The sequence below is a fragment of the Salvia hispanica genome, chromosome 3 (genome assembly GCF_023119035.1).
Source record: "Salvia hispanica cultivar TCC Black 2014 chromosome 3, UniMelb_Shisp_WGS_1.0, whole genome shotgun sequence".
Taxonomy (NCBI): domain Eukaryota; kingdom Viridiplantae; phylum Streptophyta; class Magnoliopsida; order Lamiales; family Lamiaceae; genus Salvia; species Salvia hispanica.
In genome coordinates, this window is record NC_062967.1 from 1,520,540 (window position 1) to 1,536,082 (window position 15,543).

The 15,543-nt window shown below is 38.1% G+C and overlaps 3 protein-coding genes across 6 annotated transcripts; 1 reads left to right on the plus strand and 2 right to left on the minus strand.

Moving 5' to 3' along the window:
• Window positions 1–261: 261 nt before the first annotated feature.
• LOC125211350 lies at window positions 262–3,033 on the minus strand. 2 transcript variants are annotated; one of them, XM_048111088.1, is made up of 6 exons: window positions 2,913–3,033; window positions 2,678–2,799; window positions 973–1,229; window positions 750–840; window positions 614–680; window positions 262–527 (listed from the first exon to the last, which is right to left on the minus strand). In XM_048111088.1, the coding sequence occupies exons 2-6, from the start codon at window positions 2,680–2,682 to the stop codon at window positions 474–476; spliced, it is 474 nt and encodes a 157-aa protein (XP_047967045.1). In that variant the 5' UTR covers window positions 2,683–2,799; window positions 2,913–3,033; the 3' UTR covers window positions 262–473. The 2 variants fall into 2 exon arrangements, with proteins under 2 accessions (XP_047967045.1, XP_047967047.1); XM_048111090.1 differs by having other exon boundaries at window positions 973–1,234.
• A 3,400-nt stretch (window positions 3,034–6,433) lies between these two features.
• Window positions 6,434–8,218, plus strand: LOC125212722 (ethylene-responsive transcription factor SHINE 2-like). 2 transcript variants are annotated; one of them, XM_048112960.1, is made up of 3 exons: window positions 6,434–6,685; window positions 7,134–7,660; window positions 7,806–8,218. In XM_048112960.1, exons 1-2 carry the CDS (start codon window positions 6,606–6,608, stop codon window positions 7,651–7,653), a joined length of 600 nt encoding a protein of 199 aa, XP_047968917.1. In that variant the 5' UTR covers window positions 6,434–6,605; the 3' UTR covers window positions 7,654–7,660; window positions 7,806–8,218. The 2 variants fall into 2 exon arrangements, with proteins under 2 accessions (XP_047968917.1, XP_047968916.1); XM_048112959.1 differs by lacking the exon at window positions 7,806–8,218 and having other exon boundaries at window positions 6,435–6,685; window positions 7,134–7,804.
• A 1,424-nt stretch (window positions 8,219–9,642) lies between these two features.
• On the minus strand, window positions 9,643–15,257 carry LOC125215026 (RNA-dependent RNA polymerase 6). Of its 2 annotated transcripts, XM_048116308.1 has the most exons (4): window positions 15,121–15,213; window positions 14,596–14,653; window positions 11,128–13,885; window positions 9,643–10,781 (listed from the first exon to the last, which is right to left on the minus strand). In XM_048116308.1, exons 3-4 carry the CDS (start codon window positions 13,843–13,845, stop codon window positions 9,906–9,908), a joined length of 3,594 nt encoding a protein of 1,197 aa, XP_047972265.1. In that variant the 5' UTR covers window positions 13,846–13,885; window positions 14,596–14,653; window positions 15,121–15,213; the 3' UTR covers window positions 9,643–9,905. The 2 variants fall into 2 exon arrangements, with proteins under 2 accessions (XP_047972265.1, XP_047972266.1); XM_048116309.1 differs by lacking the exon at window positions 14,596–14,653 and having other exon boundaries at window positions 15,121–15,257.
• Window positions 15,258–15,543: the final 286 nt, after the last annotated feature.

Here is a 15,543-nt window from a genome sequence, read left to right on the forward strand (position 1 = left end):
ACCAATAGAATGAGATCCAAAATTCCAAATCATGAACCAACCAAAGATAAAAATAATCTATCTTCTACTAGCTTTTCTTTATTCGTCCCTTAATTGAACCCCACATCATTTTTTTATCCTATTTCTTACTTGGAAAACAAAACTCATAACCCACAATTTATTTCTTTCTTATTTCTTTTATTTATACATATTTTAATTAAATTAAATTAACAATTTACTTAAATGCGAAACTCATTAAAAGTTAAAAAGCACATACAAAAATGCCAAAAAAATTATTTATATCATTAAAATTCCTGAAAAAGTTGAAAATTACGTGATTATAAATCCAGATCTTTATGGAATTTCGCAATAATCTTCTCGTATATCCCCGGATGTTGCGAGATCATAGTACTAGTGTCTAGTAACGAGGCATCATGCAACGATACATGACCGCTCTATCCGCCACTCGAAATCGGAATCCATGACCTAAGTGATTAATCATAAAGCCCATCTTGCTCCCACACATCAACTAGGAAATCCACCATTTCCTGTTTAATTCCAACCCCCAAAACCATTTCACACAACCAAGAATCATACACAATCAACTTTTTCTCTCTAGAATCGAAAAACTAACCGTCAACGGGATTGGTTGGGGGAACGGCTTGTTGCTCCCAAGCAAACCCTCATATGTCGTGTTGAAACTGCACAATCACCACATTCGTATACATTAACCACCTCTCTTTTTTGAGCCAACAAACACAACTCCTTACCTCAATTTCGCCTCTTGTGCTTCTTGTCCCGACTTTTGGGGTCCTTTATTTCCCACCCACTGCTGCCTAGTTTGGTTCCAAAGAAGAAGCCCTTCAACAGAGACAATGGAAATATGACAAATCAGTTTGGAAACGACGAGCTCGTTGCTCACATAGCCCACAGTTGTTATAATAAAACACCTCATATACTTAAATTTACCATAAAAGGTGTAAAAGTACTTGCCATGATTAACGAATTCGGAGGAGTTGCTTGTGCCGCCTGTGCTACCATTAGTGTCAAGTGTTTGGTTCGAGGTGCTGATTGACGAGGCACTTCTATGAGATGGAAAGCCACTATTATCCATATCACCCGAACTGGGGCTCCAGAACTCCTCTGTTAAACTATGCCTTTTCACGCGCTGGCCTTGAATCTCAAGTCCCTTAGACGGCTCATCCACGGATATTACAAGCGGTGGCTTCGTACAACATCCAAGAAAACCTCTGCTCTGTTACAAATTAGGTTTGTCACCATACATGAGATTAGTGTATCGGTGGAAACTAGATATAAGAGATAAAACTAAAAGTGTTTTTCAACACATGGTAGCCTGAAATTGGTTTCCGTGCACCCAACTTCCCCTTGGCAAAAACTAAATAACACAACTACATATTGGAATGCTGATCGATTCATATTTATGTTTAGGATCATGGATAATCTACACGTGTAGCATTATTCGCCGCATTTGAGATCAAGTCATTTGCATTGTAGACTAAAGTTCAAAACTCAAATGAGTGAACTTTATATTCAAGGAACTGCACGGTTAGAGACCGTTAGCAAAAGCAATGTTAGGCTCAATAAACCATTTGAAAGTACCACTTCATAAAAACGACAATAATCTGATCACTGCAAATTGTAATATCTCAAGATTATGATGGTATCCTTCAGTATCATTAGGCATGGGTGACTGAAAAGTGAAGAAAAACACGGAGATGGCAATCAATCCAACAAACCAGCACCTGACATAGGTGACAGTTATCATATATCCAAGACAACAAGATGCAAAACAGCCATTAAGCTCAATTTAAGGAAAGGAAAGCAAAATATTCAAGGCAAAATTTCACTCCAACGATTGAATCAAACTAAGCAATCTAATGAAAGCAAATTATCAAAAAATTAAAAGTTGAAAACTCATTGCACCCTCTCACAAGGTAAAATTCTTTGCACTCATTCTTCAAACTTCCCATACTCAGCCCAAAGAACGTTTCAAAGTACTTTTTAGAACACCACAAGAGAGAATAAAGGCCTCTCCCGCATAAGTTTCCATCTCAACAAGCAACAGGCACCCATCATATATAATTGCCAATGTTTTCTAATCGCACTCATTCCCCATTCACAATGCCTTGTCATGCTATAGCTAATACCAAATACCGACATACTTCTACAAAATTACTTATGCAACCTAGCAAAGCATGATGCACAGGAAAGAGACAAACCAAAACCTTTTGCTGGACACACTACTGTTGCTTGCTAATGGTGAAGCAAAACTAAGATTCCAGACCACAAAAGGACGAACAAAACTAAACATTAAACACAAAATCTCAAGAAAATGTGACTACAAATTATGATTTAAAACATCTTTTTGTATCTATCAAGCTGGTCTATATACACCAAAAGGTGATTTTCCCAGATAGAAATGAACACCCCCTTTCTTGAGCATTGTACTCAACTTTTAGCTTAATAAAATTATCCTCATTTTTCAGCTGCTCGCCATAAATAACCACCTAAATAAACCAATCATTCCTCAAAAATCAATCATTTCAGGAGTTTCTACTAGAACAAATTGATCAATCATTCAATAACACATACTACAAAAGTACCTCTCTTTCTCTCTCTCTCTCACACACACACACAAATTGACAAACAGAAACGGAGGGGAGCTAAAAGAACTGACCCCATGCAAGTAATCAGCTAAGAAATGTAAGAGGAAATTGATCTACACCAATACTTTATCCACTAGCGATCCTTTCCTGAAGCCCTGATCTTAACATCCACCCAATCACAGAGTCCACTAATCTGCAGTCCAAACACACACTCAAAAATATTATAAAAAGTAAGAAAATTGATCAATCAATCAACAATTGGAGTACAATTGAGAATTAGCAAAAACCCTAAGCATGACTGCTTACCCCCTTGATCTGATCAACCAGCTTAGAGAGAGAGAGAGTGTGTGTTGCTGTGTGTGTAGGGTTTGGGTAAGGACTATTTAAAACTCAATTCAACTTCAACTTTATCTAATTTAACTTAGAGTACTAAATTAATTACAAAAATATACTCTTATTAATTTCTTTACAATGAAAAAAATTACTAAGTACTATATAATTAAATTTCTAAACTTGATTATAATTTTAAAACATCAAACTTGTGTGATTTTCTTGCTTACTTTGCATAGATAAAAGATAATGGGAAAGGTTTGTGTTAAAATGACAACCCCTCTTAAAATGACACCGTGACACCGCTTATACAGCAATATTATAAACGTTACACATCAATATTACAAACACTACACAGCAATCTATAGATTGTTGTATAGTGTGTCGGATATTGTTGTTCAAGAAAAATTGTTGTATAAAGACCAGCACATTGCTGCCCGTCTTTTCCAGATTTTTTTTATTTTATTTTTTGCCACGTGGCAGCTTATCATTCATCCACGTGTACAAATGATTGGTTAGAAATGGTGGTATGGTGTTATTTTAAGGGGTGGTGGCACCCCAACATGCCCCTATTGGGAAATTATTAAAAAACTAGTGACTAAATAAATCATGTTTAGTTGTTTGTGTATACTTTAATTATAAGTTTGTATAGAAACCTCATTGAATTTAAAATGAATATATTGAAAATTAATAATATAGGAGTACATTATTTGTTACAGTAATATTAACAACGGGAAAAATTTATAAATTTGGGCCTAATGAGAACTAAATAAACAACTTTATATGGGCCTTAGCCCTATTATTTAAAAAAGGCTTCGAACTAGCTTTAATATTGGACCTAACATTTTGGAAAATGAGGTTTAATTAGCAAACAATGTGGTAAAATTTATTTAATTGCTATTGATTTATTATTGTTTAATGGATCAAAACTCAATGTTCCGATTAGGTTTAAACTCAATGTTCCGAATATGGGCCTTCTATATTGTTGTAGACGTCTTTGTCTATAAATTAAGTTTAAATTTTCTCCAAATTTAATCAGATGAGACAATTGAAAATTTTCGAATCTTCATAATTTATTACTCCCTTCGTCCCCGATTAGGAGCCACAATTTGACCGGGTACGGATTTTAAGAAATGTAAAGAAAAGTTGGTTGAAAAAGTTAGTGGAATGTGGGACCCATTTTTTTATATTGATTTTATAATAAAATGTGAGTGAATTGAGTTAGTGGAATGTGAGACCTACTTACTATTTATGGTAAAAATGAAGTGTGACTTTTAATTGGGGACGGACCGAAATGAAAAAGTGTGACTCTTAATCGGGGACGAAGGAAGTATTTAACTTTTAAAAGGTTTGAATGTAGAAACGAACCAGATTTGACTTGATTTTGTAGGAAAGTAAGCTAACAAACCCATAAATCAAAGGATAATTGTAGGATTGATTAGAATTATTATTTAATTAAACTCTAACTAGGGTTGTTGAGAAAGCAACTCTAAATAATGACTCACAAATCTTGAAAGGCGATATAGTTTGTGTAGTATATAAAATTAGTACCACACATTTAATAATGAGAGATAGTAATTGAAGTTTGAGTTCGAAGATTTTTTTTCTTCAAAAACCTAACCTACGAAAGTGACCCATAAATCCAAAGTAAGCTGTAGGGAACATTATTAATAGCAATGGACACTAATTAGCATAGGAGTTGAAAGTTGGAAGAGGCATAAATATGGTTAGCATTCATGTCTAAAGAAATTTTGACCACTACACTCGATTGTACGATGTGACTATCCAAGAAATAGAACTTCTGAGGCTGAGTTAAAGAAGGTCAATGCTGGTCCCCTGACATTGCTTGCCGCCGTTTAGACAGATGAAACATTTTTTTCTTTTCGTTGCTATCTGAATCAAGTAATTGTACAACAAAACCATAGGGATGAGGTTAAACTAGAGATGTCACAGAGTCGGAGAGCGATTTATGTTGGTTATTAGGCTATACTTATGGACTAGTTATAGAATCGGTCGACCACCTAGAACGACTATTTGACTCCACCAATATAGTATGTAAATTGGAATTGTGTACTAACTAAAATTTATGATTCATTGTATTTTTATATTTTAAAATTATAATATATCCTAATTATGATTGATTTCCAGCACTATAATTAGATCAGATTCTTTTTCTAAAAATCGATCAATTAATAATATGGTTGAAATAGGATGATTTTGAAAACCATTGTCTAATCGTGTCGTGATAATTCAGTTCATTATAATATGGAGTAAGTTTTACGCAAAGAGAGAGAGATTACGAATGATTTTCTTAATTCTATCTGGCTTGAACAAAATAAAGAGTGTAATTTGAACTAAATATCATTTGTCTGCTGGGAAAATTTACTCATTGCTCCGCAAATAAAATACCTACTAATAGTAAATAAGAAATCACACATTCTGTTAACTAATTCCACTCACGTTATATTATAAAATTAATATACAAAATAAGATTTATATTCTACTAACCCTTTCAAGTTTCAACTCACATTCTTGAAACTCATACAACAAAATATGACTTAGACAAAATTAGTAGTAGTGTTATTTTAAGTCATTTTCATTTTATCTAATACTATGTGATTAGCCATCAAGTCAATTGAGTTTGAATAGGTAGTACATAAAAATGGGACATGGTATAGTCTCACCTTTTTATCCCATCAAGTTAGGTGTTCAAGAAAGTCCAATTTCATTAAACGCATATCAATGATATTGTCCTTAGAGAAATATCTAGGTTATATCATTTACCTTCACCATAAACTCATACCACAGCAAGAAACTCACACAAAAGGATAAAAAAAATACCTTTGACATGCTCAATTAAATATTTTTTTCATCTTATAAAACAAACCCCATTTCATTTTGTTTCATACTAACTTATAACAAATAGTATTTAATTGGGTAAATTGCCAGAAAAATCATGTATTTGAAATTTAATCAAATTCTCAGTCTTGTCTCTTGATAAAAAAAAACACAGTCGCCTACATATAATGTACTATTAGTGATGTTTTTTAATAAAACGACACAATTTTATTTATGAATAATTGAATAGATTATACATCCTTTAACTCACTGCCAATGATATCTACGTATTATTTCTCGACTTTCGCATCAGATACAATTTCATCCAACATGGTTGCTACGGGATAATTGAGAACAACTTTAGATATCACGGCTTCACGTACTAATTTTTAAAATTGCAGAAGATACTAGAATTTGACCAAATTTCATGATTTTTTCGGCTATTTGCCATATTTAATTTACCCACATTAAAAGCACATCCCTATCTGTTTCTGACCGGCCCTCCTAAAAAAAGGGTGACATGTCATTTACTGGAGCACAACACTCTCTTTCAAAGACCTAAAGATAGCAACAAAGAGAAGTGATCATGTTCTTGCAAGACCATTGGAGTGATGTTGTGTAATTAAAACAAAGTAGTTATGACTCTCTCATGGTTTGGTGGAAGACTTTATTGCAACCACAAAAAAACTAAGTACTTTGCCACTTTCTTCCTACACTTTCCACCACCGACACCTCCCATTTAAACACCCTCTCCTTTTACTCAAATCTTCACTTTACCCAACTTATGCATCTCTCTCTCTCTCAGTAATTAACAACCTACCTGGGAGAATCATGGTACAACCGAACAAGTTCAGAGGTGTCAGGCAGCGGCAATGGGGCTCGTGGGTGTCAGAGATCCGCCACCCTCTGCTGTAAGAGCATATGACAGCAACGGTTCAATCGTTTTCTTGGTGTACTTGTTAGTTAACAAACACGAGCATGTTCGTGTTTGTTAATGAGCACAGTTTACCAAACATGATCATGTACTTGTTTGATAACGAGCACTAGCCCTTTCGGGTTGAAGTGTGCTTGTTAGAGAACATACATGATCGCCCTTTCGGGTTTATGTGTGTTTGTTATCTGACAAACATGATCATGTATGTGTTCGTTAGCAAGCACTAGCCCTTTCGGGTTTATGTGTGTTTGTTATCTGACAAACATGATCATGTACGTGTTCACTAATGAGCACTTGCCCTTTCGGGTCCGAGTGTGCTTGATCATGTACGCATTCGTTAACGAGCACTAGCCCTTTCGGGTTCAGGTGTGTATGTTCTCTAAAAAAAGATGATTGTGTACTTACTTGGTCATGTGTGTGTGTAGAAAGAAGAGGATATGGCTGGGGACGTTCGAGACAGCAGAGGCCGCAGCAAGGGCGTACGATCAAGCAGCCATTTTGATGAACGGCCACAATGCCAAGACAAACTTTCCAGCCACGAGCAACGCCCCCGAGCAAAACGCGAATGCACCATCATCTCAGGCAGCCATGCTGTCGGAGATGCTGGCAGCCAAGCTGAAGAAATGCTGCAAGAATCCAGCTCCTTCCATCACCTGTTTGAGGATCGACAACGACAACTCCAACATCGGGGTGTGGCAGAAGCGGGCAGGGAGGGGCTCGGGCAGCCAGTGGGTGATGAAGGTCGAGCTCAAGAAGACGATGATGCCTTGCCAGAGCTCCTCCTCGTCCCAGTCATCGTGGTCGACTTCATCCGAGGTCGACGAAGTCAGCGACGCAATGGATGAGGAGAACAGAGTGGCATTGCAGATGGTCGAGGAGCTGCTGTATTGGAATGGCTCAACACCTGCACTTTCAAATGAGCAAAATGAAGGCGAAGACAAATAATCTTGGGGTATCTATGTTGCTAATATCATCATCTCTTAAGACAAATTTATGCACATATGTTCAACTTAGGATGTGTAAATCAGATCTCAATTTGCTAAGATATATTGAAATAAGACAGTGTGCTGAGTCACAAACATACTCTTCCATGGCAGAAACAGAGTGTTAAACCACGAAACCAATGCAAACAAGCCGATGCTACTGCAGTGGAGCTCGAGTAGAAACAGACAAGAAATGTGGGATTTTGATGTGAAATCCGAACAAACTCCTCGTGAAAAATCGAGGTTTTTCAAAGTAGTCATGTGATGAGTTAGGTGGTGACGAACGAATACAAGAAAATGGTAAGAGGAGCAACTGCACTGAAATGAAGCTACCTTAATCAGTAAAAAGAAAGGCACATTTCCAACAATCAAAACTGTGAGATCTCAAGAATTGAGTTTTGTTGAATGATCATTATATTGTTCAAGCAATTCAGATTGTCAAATAGTAAAATAATTATGATTACAAATCAAGGCATGTAAATTTGTTTATAGAAATAGGCAAAAGATCATGCTTTGGTTGTTTTTAAGTTACAGCATTTTGGAACAATATTTTCTGGTCTAACTGATATTACAAATCAGCTGTTGTTTATTACAAATACTTCAAACTCATAATCTAAGCCTAATTTACTCACGTAAAATTCTACGATGTATTTGCAATCTAATCAGTCACACACTTATCAGATGAAACCGATCGACAGCCTTTTTTTACATGAACAGAAACACAAAAAATGCATGAATGTGTGTAGCTTTGTAGGGATGTGAGTAAGTGTTTAAAACCTCAATCAGAGCTACAAATGAAGCGATCATTGCGCAGTGAATGCTGGAGGGTCCATTGAAACGGAAACAGCGTGTAAAACCTGCAACTTAATCATGGCCTCAAATATAGAGTGCTAAATCCAAATATGGACAGTCCAAAAAATGGCTGAAAATGATCATGACGATACCAAGGTGCGGAACAAATGAGGGCAGAGCCATCAGTGCAGCAGCTAGCTCATTGTGAGGATCTCTGCATTGGTCCACACGATTTCAATGGATATGAGCAGATTGGCCTCTTCAGCTTTTAAAACAAGTTCTGGTAGAGGCCGACTTCAAGATTTAGCTATCTACAAACAAGTTAGCATTCCTCAAGGTTCATGTCTTAAAAGGGCAAACGCTATCAAGATTCCTTAAAACATGACAAAAATAGCAGTAGTAATTAATTTCACTGTGGGAAACCAAATTTTTTACCAGAGGCACATGTTCATGTTCAACAACCAGAGGAATTCAGCCTAAAAACCATGAAAACTATACACAGAGATATAAATGCAAGCACACATGATGAAAGAAACATCAACATCCACTGTCTTCTCTTCCAATGAGGCAAGAGGGTGGTTGACAGGAAAGACTTTTCAAGGTTGACTTTAAAGATTAAAAAAGCCAAAAATGTCGAAAAAAATTAAGGGATTTCAAATTCCGTGAGGAGAAAATGGTCCATGAGGCTTATACTGGTGTACACATCATAAATCAGACCACTGCTCACCAACTGACACACACTCAAAGTGATTGGAAGTTTGATCTTAAATGTTGATGACAACTAGTAAGGAACATTCAAGACGGGTAGATGGAACAGATGATTGAACAACAGGTGCATTAGTTAACATCACATACTTTAGTGGTAGTAAATGGGCTCACCCATTTCTTCAATTGCTTGTCCATGCACACCGTGCATCTGTACACTCTCTGTTAGCTGCACAAGTAACAGAGTAGAATACCGACACATACTAATAGTACTGAAAGAAACTTTTCTTTTTCCAATTCTTTGAAGAGCTTGGCAGAATTATACAGGAAGTCAGGAACAATAATGTGTTCATGAGAAACACCATACGTAAAGCACCTGTTCTACAATTAATCGAGATATTGGAAAGGTTAAGAGCGTGTAATAAGCCAACAAGGTGCATATATAATCAAGGAATTCGTAAAAAACCAGTGACAAACTCATAAACATAAGCCTTGAGAAATATTACAGATCCATTGTATTGGGCAAATCCATATAACAAGAGCAACTTCAAATAGCTAGCTTCAAAGAAACAAAAGCAAAACAGTAGAGGAGGATAGCATGCCCGTGCAAAACTGGGGCTTTGTGCAGGGCAGATACTAACTTCCATAAGCGGCAGAGTGGCCTTAGAGCCATATGATCAAGAAACAAGAACCTCAAGACATGCTAATAGACCTGAATCAGATTTTATCAGCCAGGTACCTGCCCAAAGAATCGATGGGCTTGTTGGAGATTGCGTTTTCCATCCTTCTGCGCCTGATTTTCATCCGAGCAAGATAATCAGCCGCTATCCAAGCAAAGCTCAACAAAACTGTCTTCCCGGAATCATCCATCTCCTGCAGCTCCTTGGACTTTTTCACCCAACTTTCGTGATATGTAACCTCATACCAAGCCGATGCCTTTTGCTCATAAAGAGCATTCTTCTCATGGTCGGGGAGCTGGTCAAATTCAGGGCCCATGCACTCAAAAATTTTCCTATAGTCCTTCCTGAGGGCACTATAGGCATGCTTCAGTCTTTCCTTCAGCTCCCCTTGTTTTTTACTACTGAACTTGGGCATGGACCATATGTGTCCAGTGACGACCTCATCTTCACTATTCACTTTGTACTGTCCTAAGAGGCCGATCAACTGTCCATCATAAGAACACTTGCAGCTCCATGCATCAGCAATAAAATCTTTTGAACCTGCAACTTCAAGTTCTTGATCATAGAAGATGTGCTCTGCAGGGTATGTCAGTTGGGAAGAAGCTTCGTAATCTAGGTCATAAGCATCTCTGACTCTACGGTACAGCTTGCCTAAGATCTTAGCTGATTTGTACGACTGAAGCTCTTCTTTCCCCATGAAGTCCGGATACATCTGTGGCTTCAGATCTGGAGGCATAGACACAATCTTTCCTGTTTTGGGGAAGTCAACAGCAATGGCTGCAAGCTCAGCCAACTTAATGCACTTCTCATCCAATGCCCCAGATTCACTGAGATCAGCATGAACCACGTGAGCATTGCAGATGGTACCCAGACTTTCGTTCACCATGTTCTTCGTGAAAAATTCAATGATGTCCTGCATAGGCAAATCATTTTAAAACATATACCTCTAATATCACAGGAATAAGTATTCGGTTCTACAGCTTTTGCAACGTAAAGAAATAATAAGAAGAAGAATGATACTGAACCAGCAATCGATAGTCACCACATTATTTAAGACAAACCAAATGAATTTCGCATGTGAACACAACTAACCAAGTCTGCCTCATGAAATAATACATCTCTATCATAATATCATCGCAGATCAGAAAGACTGTTTGCATACATCACATTGCAGCAGAACCATTACTACCTACCTAGGTGGAGATAAAAGCATAAAAATATATATACATGTATAAACTTTATAAAGGAAAGTGAATTACCGAGTGCGTCACTTCACGTGGCTTGCGCTTTACTTCCCCAGGCTCATAGTCCATTGGCGTCCAGCTTCTCTTGCTCGGAGGAATAAGAGTATCATCCCACGTAACAAAATAGAGATCTCCATCCAGATCACTACCAGATGCTTCATTTGCATGCGGTCTCTCTCCCTTCTGAGGGAAGACAAGACAATCATAAAGATGATGGAGCCCAGGAACATCAACTGCCTCCAGAATCCGCACATCTCCAGGGTGCAGACACGGGTTTTTAGCAATCACTACAAGGCCCTTGATCACTTCTAGGTTTTTCTTGGTCTCAGAAAACGCTGATCCATGATTCGCAAAACAATCTTCTAAAGATGGCTTTGAGACCTGAATGAAGCACTGACCATATTCAAGAGCACCGAGCTCATCTAAACATCCCATCAACCACCTCCCAGAGTGGACAAAAATTCTGGACTTCTCCCTAAGGTCACCAAGCTGGGAAACCCTAATGCTAGTCAGCATCCCTCGTAGGTGAGGTTCACTGTGAGACCTGAAACCAGCAGCTAACATCATCGCTGCTGTATTCCCTTGATCAGTGCATGAAGCTGTAAGCACATCAAATGCCATGTCTGGGTCTTCGAGGATGCGATCAAGTCTTGATACCATTAATTCCTGCATTCTCCAGAACTTTTCATCATGGACTTCTAAAGCTGACAGTAGAGTCACAATTTGACGATTCAGGAAACCTGGCTGGAATCGGGTCCAAGAACAAATCTCAAGTGTTGTGTGAACTGAATCGAATTTCTTCATACTTGGACGGAGTTGCAAGCGTGGTCCATTGTTTTTAGCAGGCCAACATGCAACAACACCTTTGAAGCCTGCATATCTTATCTGGTAAGCACAGGGTTGTTTCGTATTCAGCTGCAATTTCTCTGCAACTTCTTTTGCAAGATCAACAGATATCATGCCTATTCCATCAGAGAATACATAGTCATTTCTCACAACGTCAGGAAGCCTCGAATTAATTTGTGCAAAAGGAACTTCAACTGTAGCATAAGTTGAAGAGAAACACTGTCCCATTCTTGCGGCACATTTCGCAACATTGCGATCAGTGAATTTCCCCATCCATTTTTTGATGAGGTCAACACTAGTGTTGCTGTCTTCAGCAAAGAACCAGGCTGAACGGTCCCTCAGTTGATTTGAGGAGAAGGCCAGAAAAGAGTATCTTCGACCACACAAATGGAACCCATTGTATAAAATATCCCTCACCCGTTTGAACATAGTGGTCCTTTGCGGGTTGAGATTTGACGTGATTTCCCTAACAATTGGAGCAGCGTAGTACGTGAGCACATTTTTGTTAAGGGTCTGCATTGCTTCATCCATGAAAGTTACTCGTAGGAACCGATCAGAGATATTTTTGTAGTTTCTTAATACTCTGTTCGACAGTTCAACCTCAGGTGGAAGACAATAGGCTTTCGATGGAGTTATGACCAATCTTCTAACTTCAACAACATCATCCATCTGCTCTGGCCTCTGAAGGAGTTTAGGATTTTTAATCAGCCATTTTCTCACAGAATCCAAAGCCCTGTAAGCATCATAAATGGGACGCTTGTAGGAATACATGTGCTTAAGGGCAACCAAATTGAGCTCCTCTGATTGACTTCTCAACAGGTCAAAGAACTCCTTTGACATCTGGTGTTGATTGATTATGCCTTTGTGCACAACAGCATTCACCATAAACATGACCTTGAAATTCAGACCTTCCTTGAACTCAAAGCAAAAAAATGGATCTGACATTGGCACCCCAAAATCAGGCTCATCCTGCACTCGGAGGCGCTCTTGTGGGCTGCTATTCACAATCGGCACTCTGCGGTTTTGTAGATATCCCAATGCATTCTCAACTTGTTTAAGGTTTCTAGGTCGGGCAGAAATTCGGTAAGTGTTACACCTACCAATTGCCCCACTGGGAACAAAATCTGCCGTGCGTATCCATGGATCATCATCATCCAACAAATCAAACGGCACTGATACTTCAATGTCATCATCTGCAGTTCTATAGTAAAGCTGAGGTGATGAAGCCAGCTGAAATAAAACTACCAAGGAAGAAAAATCTTTGTAGCGCTTGATTTCATTTATTTCCCTAGGTACGAACTCAATCTTGAAATTGCATTTTATTACAGCCGGCCTGGCTTCACCTCTCAGGGAGAATGCAGTATCCTTTGTAAAAAGAATTTGGCACGTCCCATTGAATGGATCAACAAGAAAATCAACACCTGTACGAGGCCCCCTCCACCCAACAACAAACTCATCCCGGCTCTTCATAGCCCCAATCTCAATGCTGACATCTGGTACCTTATAGGGCGCTGTAGTTCTTCTCCTCTCTCTCAAACGGAAAGGATTTTGTGGCCCCATACTAACCTTCAATGTATTTCTGCCCAATCTAAGGTCTCCAGAACCTGATAATTTTATTGCCAATGCTGATGAATGTGCAACTGCAAAATGCACAAAAGCATGAGGCACAACCTTCTCGTATTCAATTTTTCTCTGCACCCTCTCAGTGTCAATCTCGTAACTTGGATACGAGTCCTGGGGAGTTGAGGAAGTCTTGACTCGACACCTCCAGACAATTCCAACATTATCTTCAAGGTAGTCCGAAAGCATCTTAGCTGTGACATTATTCTCTAGCCCTCCAAGGCTAATTTGGGTGATACCCATGTCTTTATCACCCATCTCTGCCATTGTCTTTTACGTAATAGTCAGGAACTTCGTAGCACAAAATCTGCAGGAAATACAACATTCATCATCAAACGACATGGATGTAGAGCCTAAAAATATGAATAGCTGCAAAGTGAATTAACATCGAGAAAAACAGTTATGGAAATAACATGATCTGTGATAATCACTTGAGCAGGCACAGCACAAGTATTCCAGGGATGTAAACAGCAACTGAAGAAGGGAAAAGCTGACAGGAAAACCCTTAAATAGGAAACAACATACACAATTACATACAAACAGATACACTTGGAAAGCTATGAGTCTCTGTATCTCTCCAACTTCAATTGATCTGTAGACCAGAACAGTCAAGAATCTGCCACCTTCCCCATAAAACAAGTACTCATATTTGTAGCGAGCCTCACATAGTTTGAGTAAATTAGTAAAATTAAATGTCCTCTGACAAACATATCCAGATTCCGAAATAAAACCCCTAAAATAGCAGGAAAGCACACATAAGCAATCAACCTTCTTACCGGTGAATTTCGGCAGCAAACAAGGATTTCAAAGTCCTCTATGCTTAAAACAAATCATCACTCAAAATTCATTCAAATAAACCATTGTTTCATTCACAGATACAATCAACATCACCTTCAGCCAATTGTAAACTAGGGAAAAAACATCTACACATCACACAACCGTTTCAAACATGAGCCACATTACTCGTCAAGTAAACATGACCTACGCAGCATAAGACAACACAGGAAAGGCCCAAACCTAGTGAACGAGCTTAGAACCAACTCCACCAAACCAATCACTGAGACCCTTCCAATCACTGAAACGGTGAGAAACACAAAAGATAGAATACTCATAAACTGATTCATTAACAAACAAGCCAATAAAATAGCCACATTTATGTTATTATGCATACCTCAGTTTTCAAATTTTGGGGAAAAAATTAAAGAAAGACAGAGACATTCTAGGCAAAGCATAATCATCAAAAGAAGAAATACACACCCAAACACACTTTTCAAGTCAATGGCCAAATAAAGCAACAATTCATTTACTCTCAAACTCAAGCCATCCACCAATTGCACCGAACATCATTTAATTTTTACGAACACTCCATGACTGAGAATGCCCATACCGTAAAAGCATAAGAAAAACAAATAAATTAAACCAGTAGCTAGCATTGAAGCAGGTTCATTGTCTCGATCGATCGACCAATTGCTGCATATCATGAAATCCCCCAACAAAAAACAATAAACTCACAATTTGGCAAATTGCATTCAGCTCACTTACCCTAACGCACAAGCTAGTCGATCCGCACAGTTTTCTCAGTGTGCGCGCATTAATTGGGGAATGAGTGAGGAGTGAGGAGTGAGAGAGGGAAATCAACCTGGAGTCTTTAATGAAGTTTGGGAGAAGTTTCTGAAAAGTTTCATCTTTTGATTAATTATTAGTACTATCAAACGCCTTTTTATTGTTTATTTGACAGCGACGGGATAGACGCGGGAACAATTTGTCCACATTATTCTTTAAAAAGTATTTTACGTCCCGTTTTTCCATTTTTGTCCGTCCACGAATCGGAGTCTCGGTGTAATAAAATTCCACTTTCCACTAACTCATTTCACTCACATTTTATTTAAAACTAATATATACAAATGGTTCCTCTATTTCACTAACTTTTTTTCCCCCACTTTTCATAACATTTCTTAAAACTCG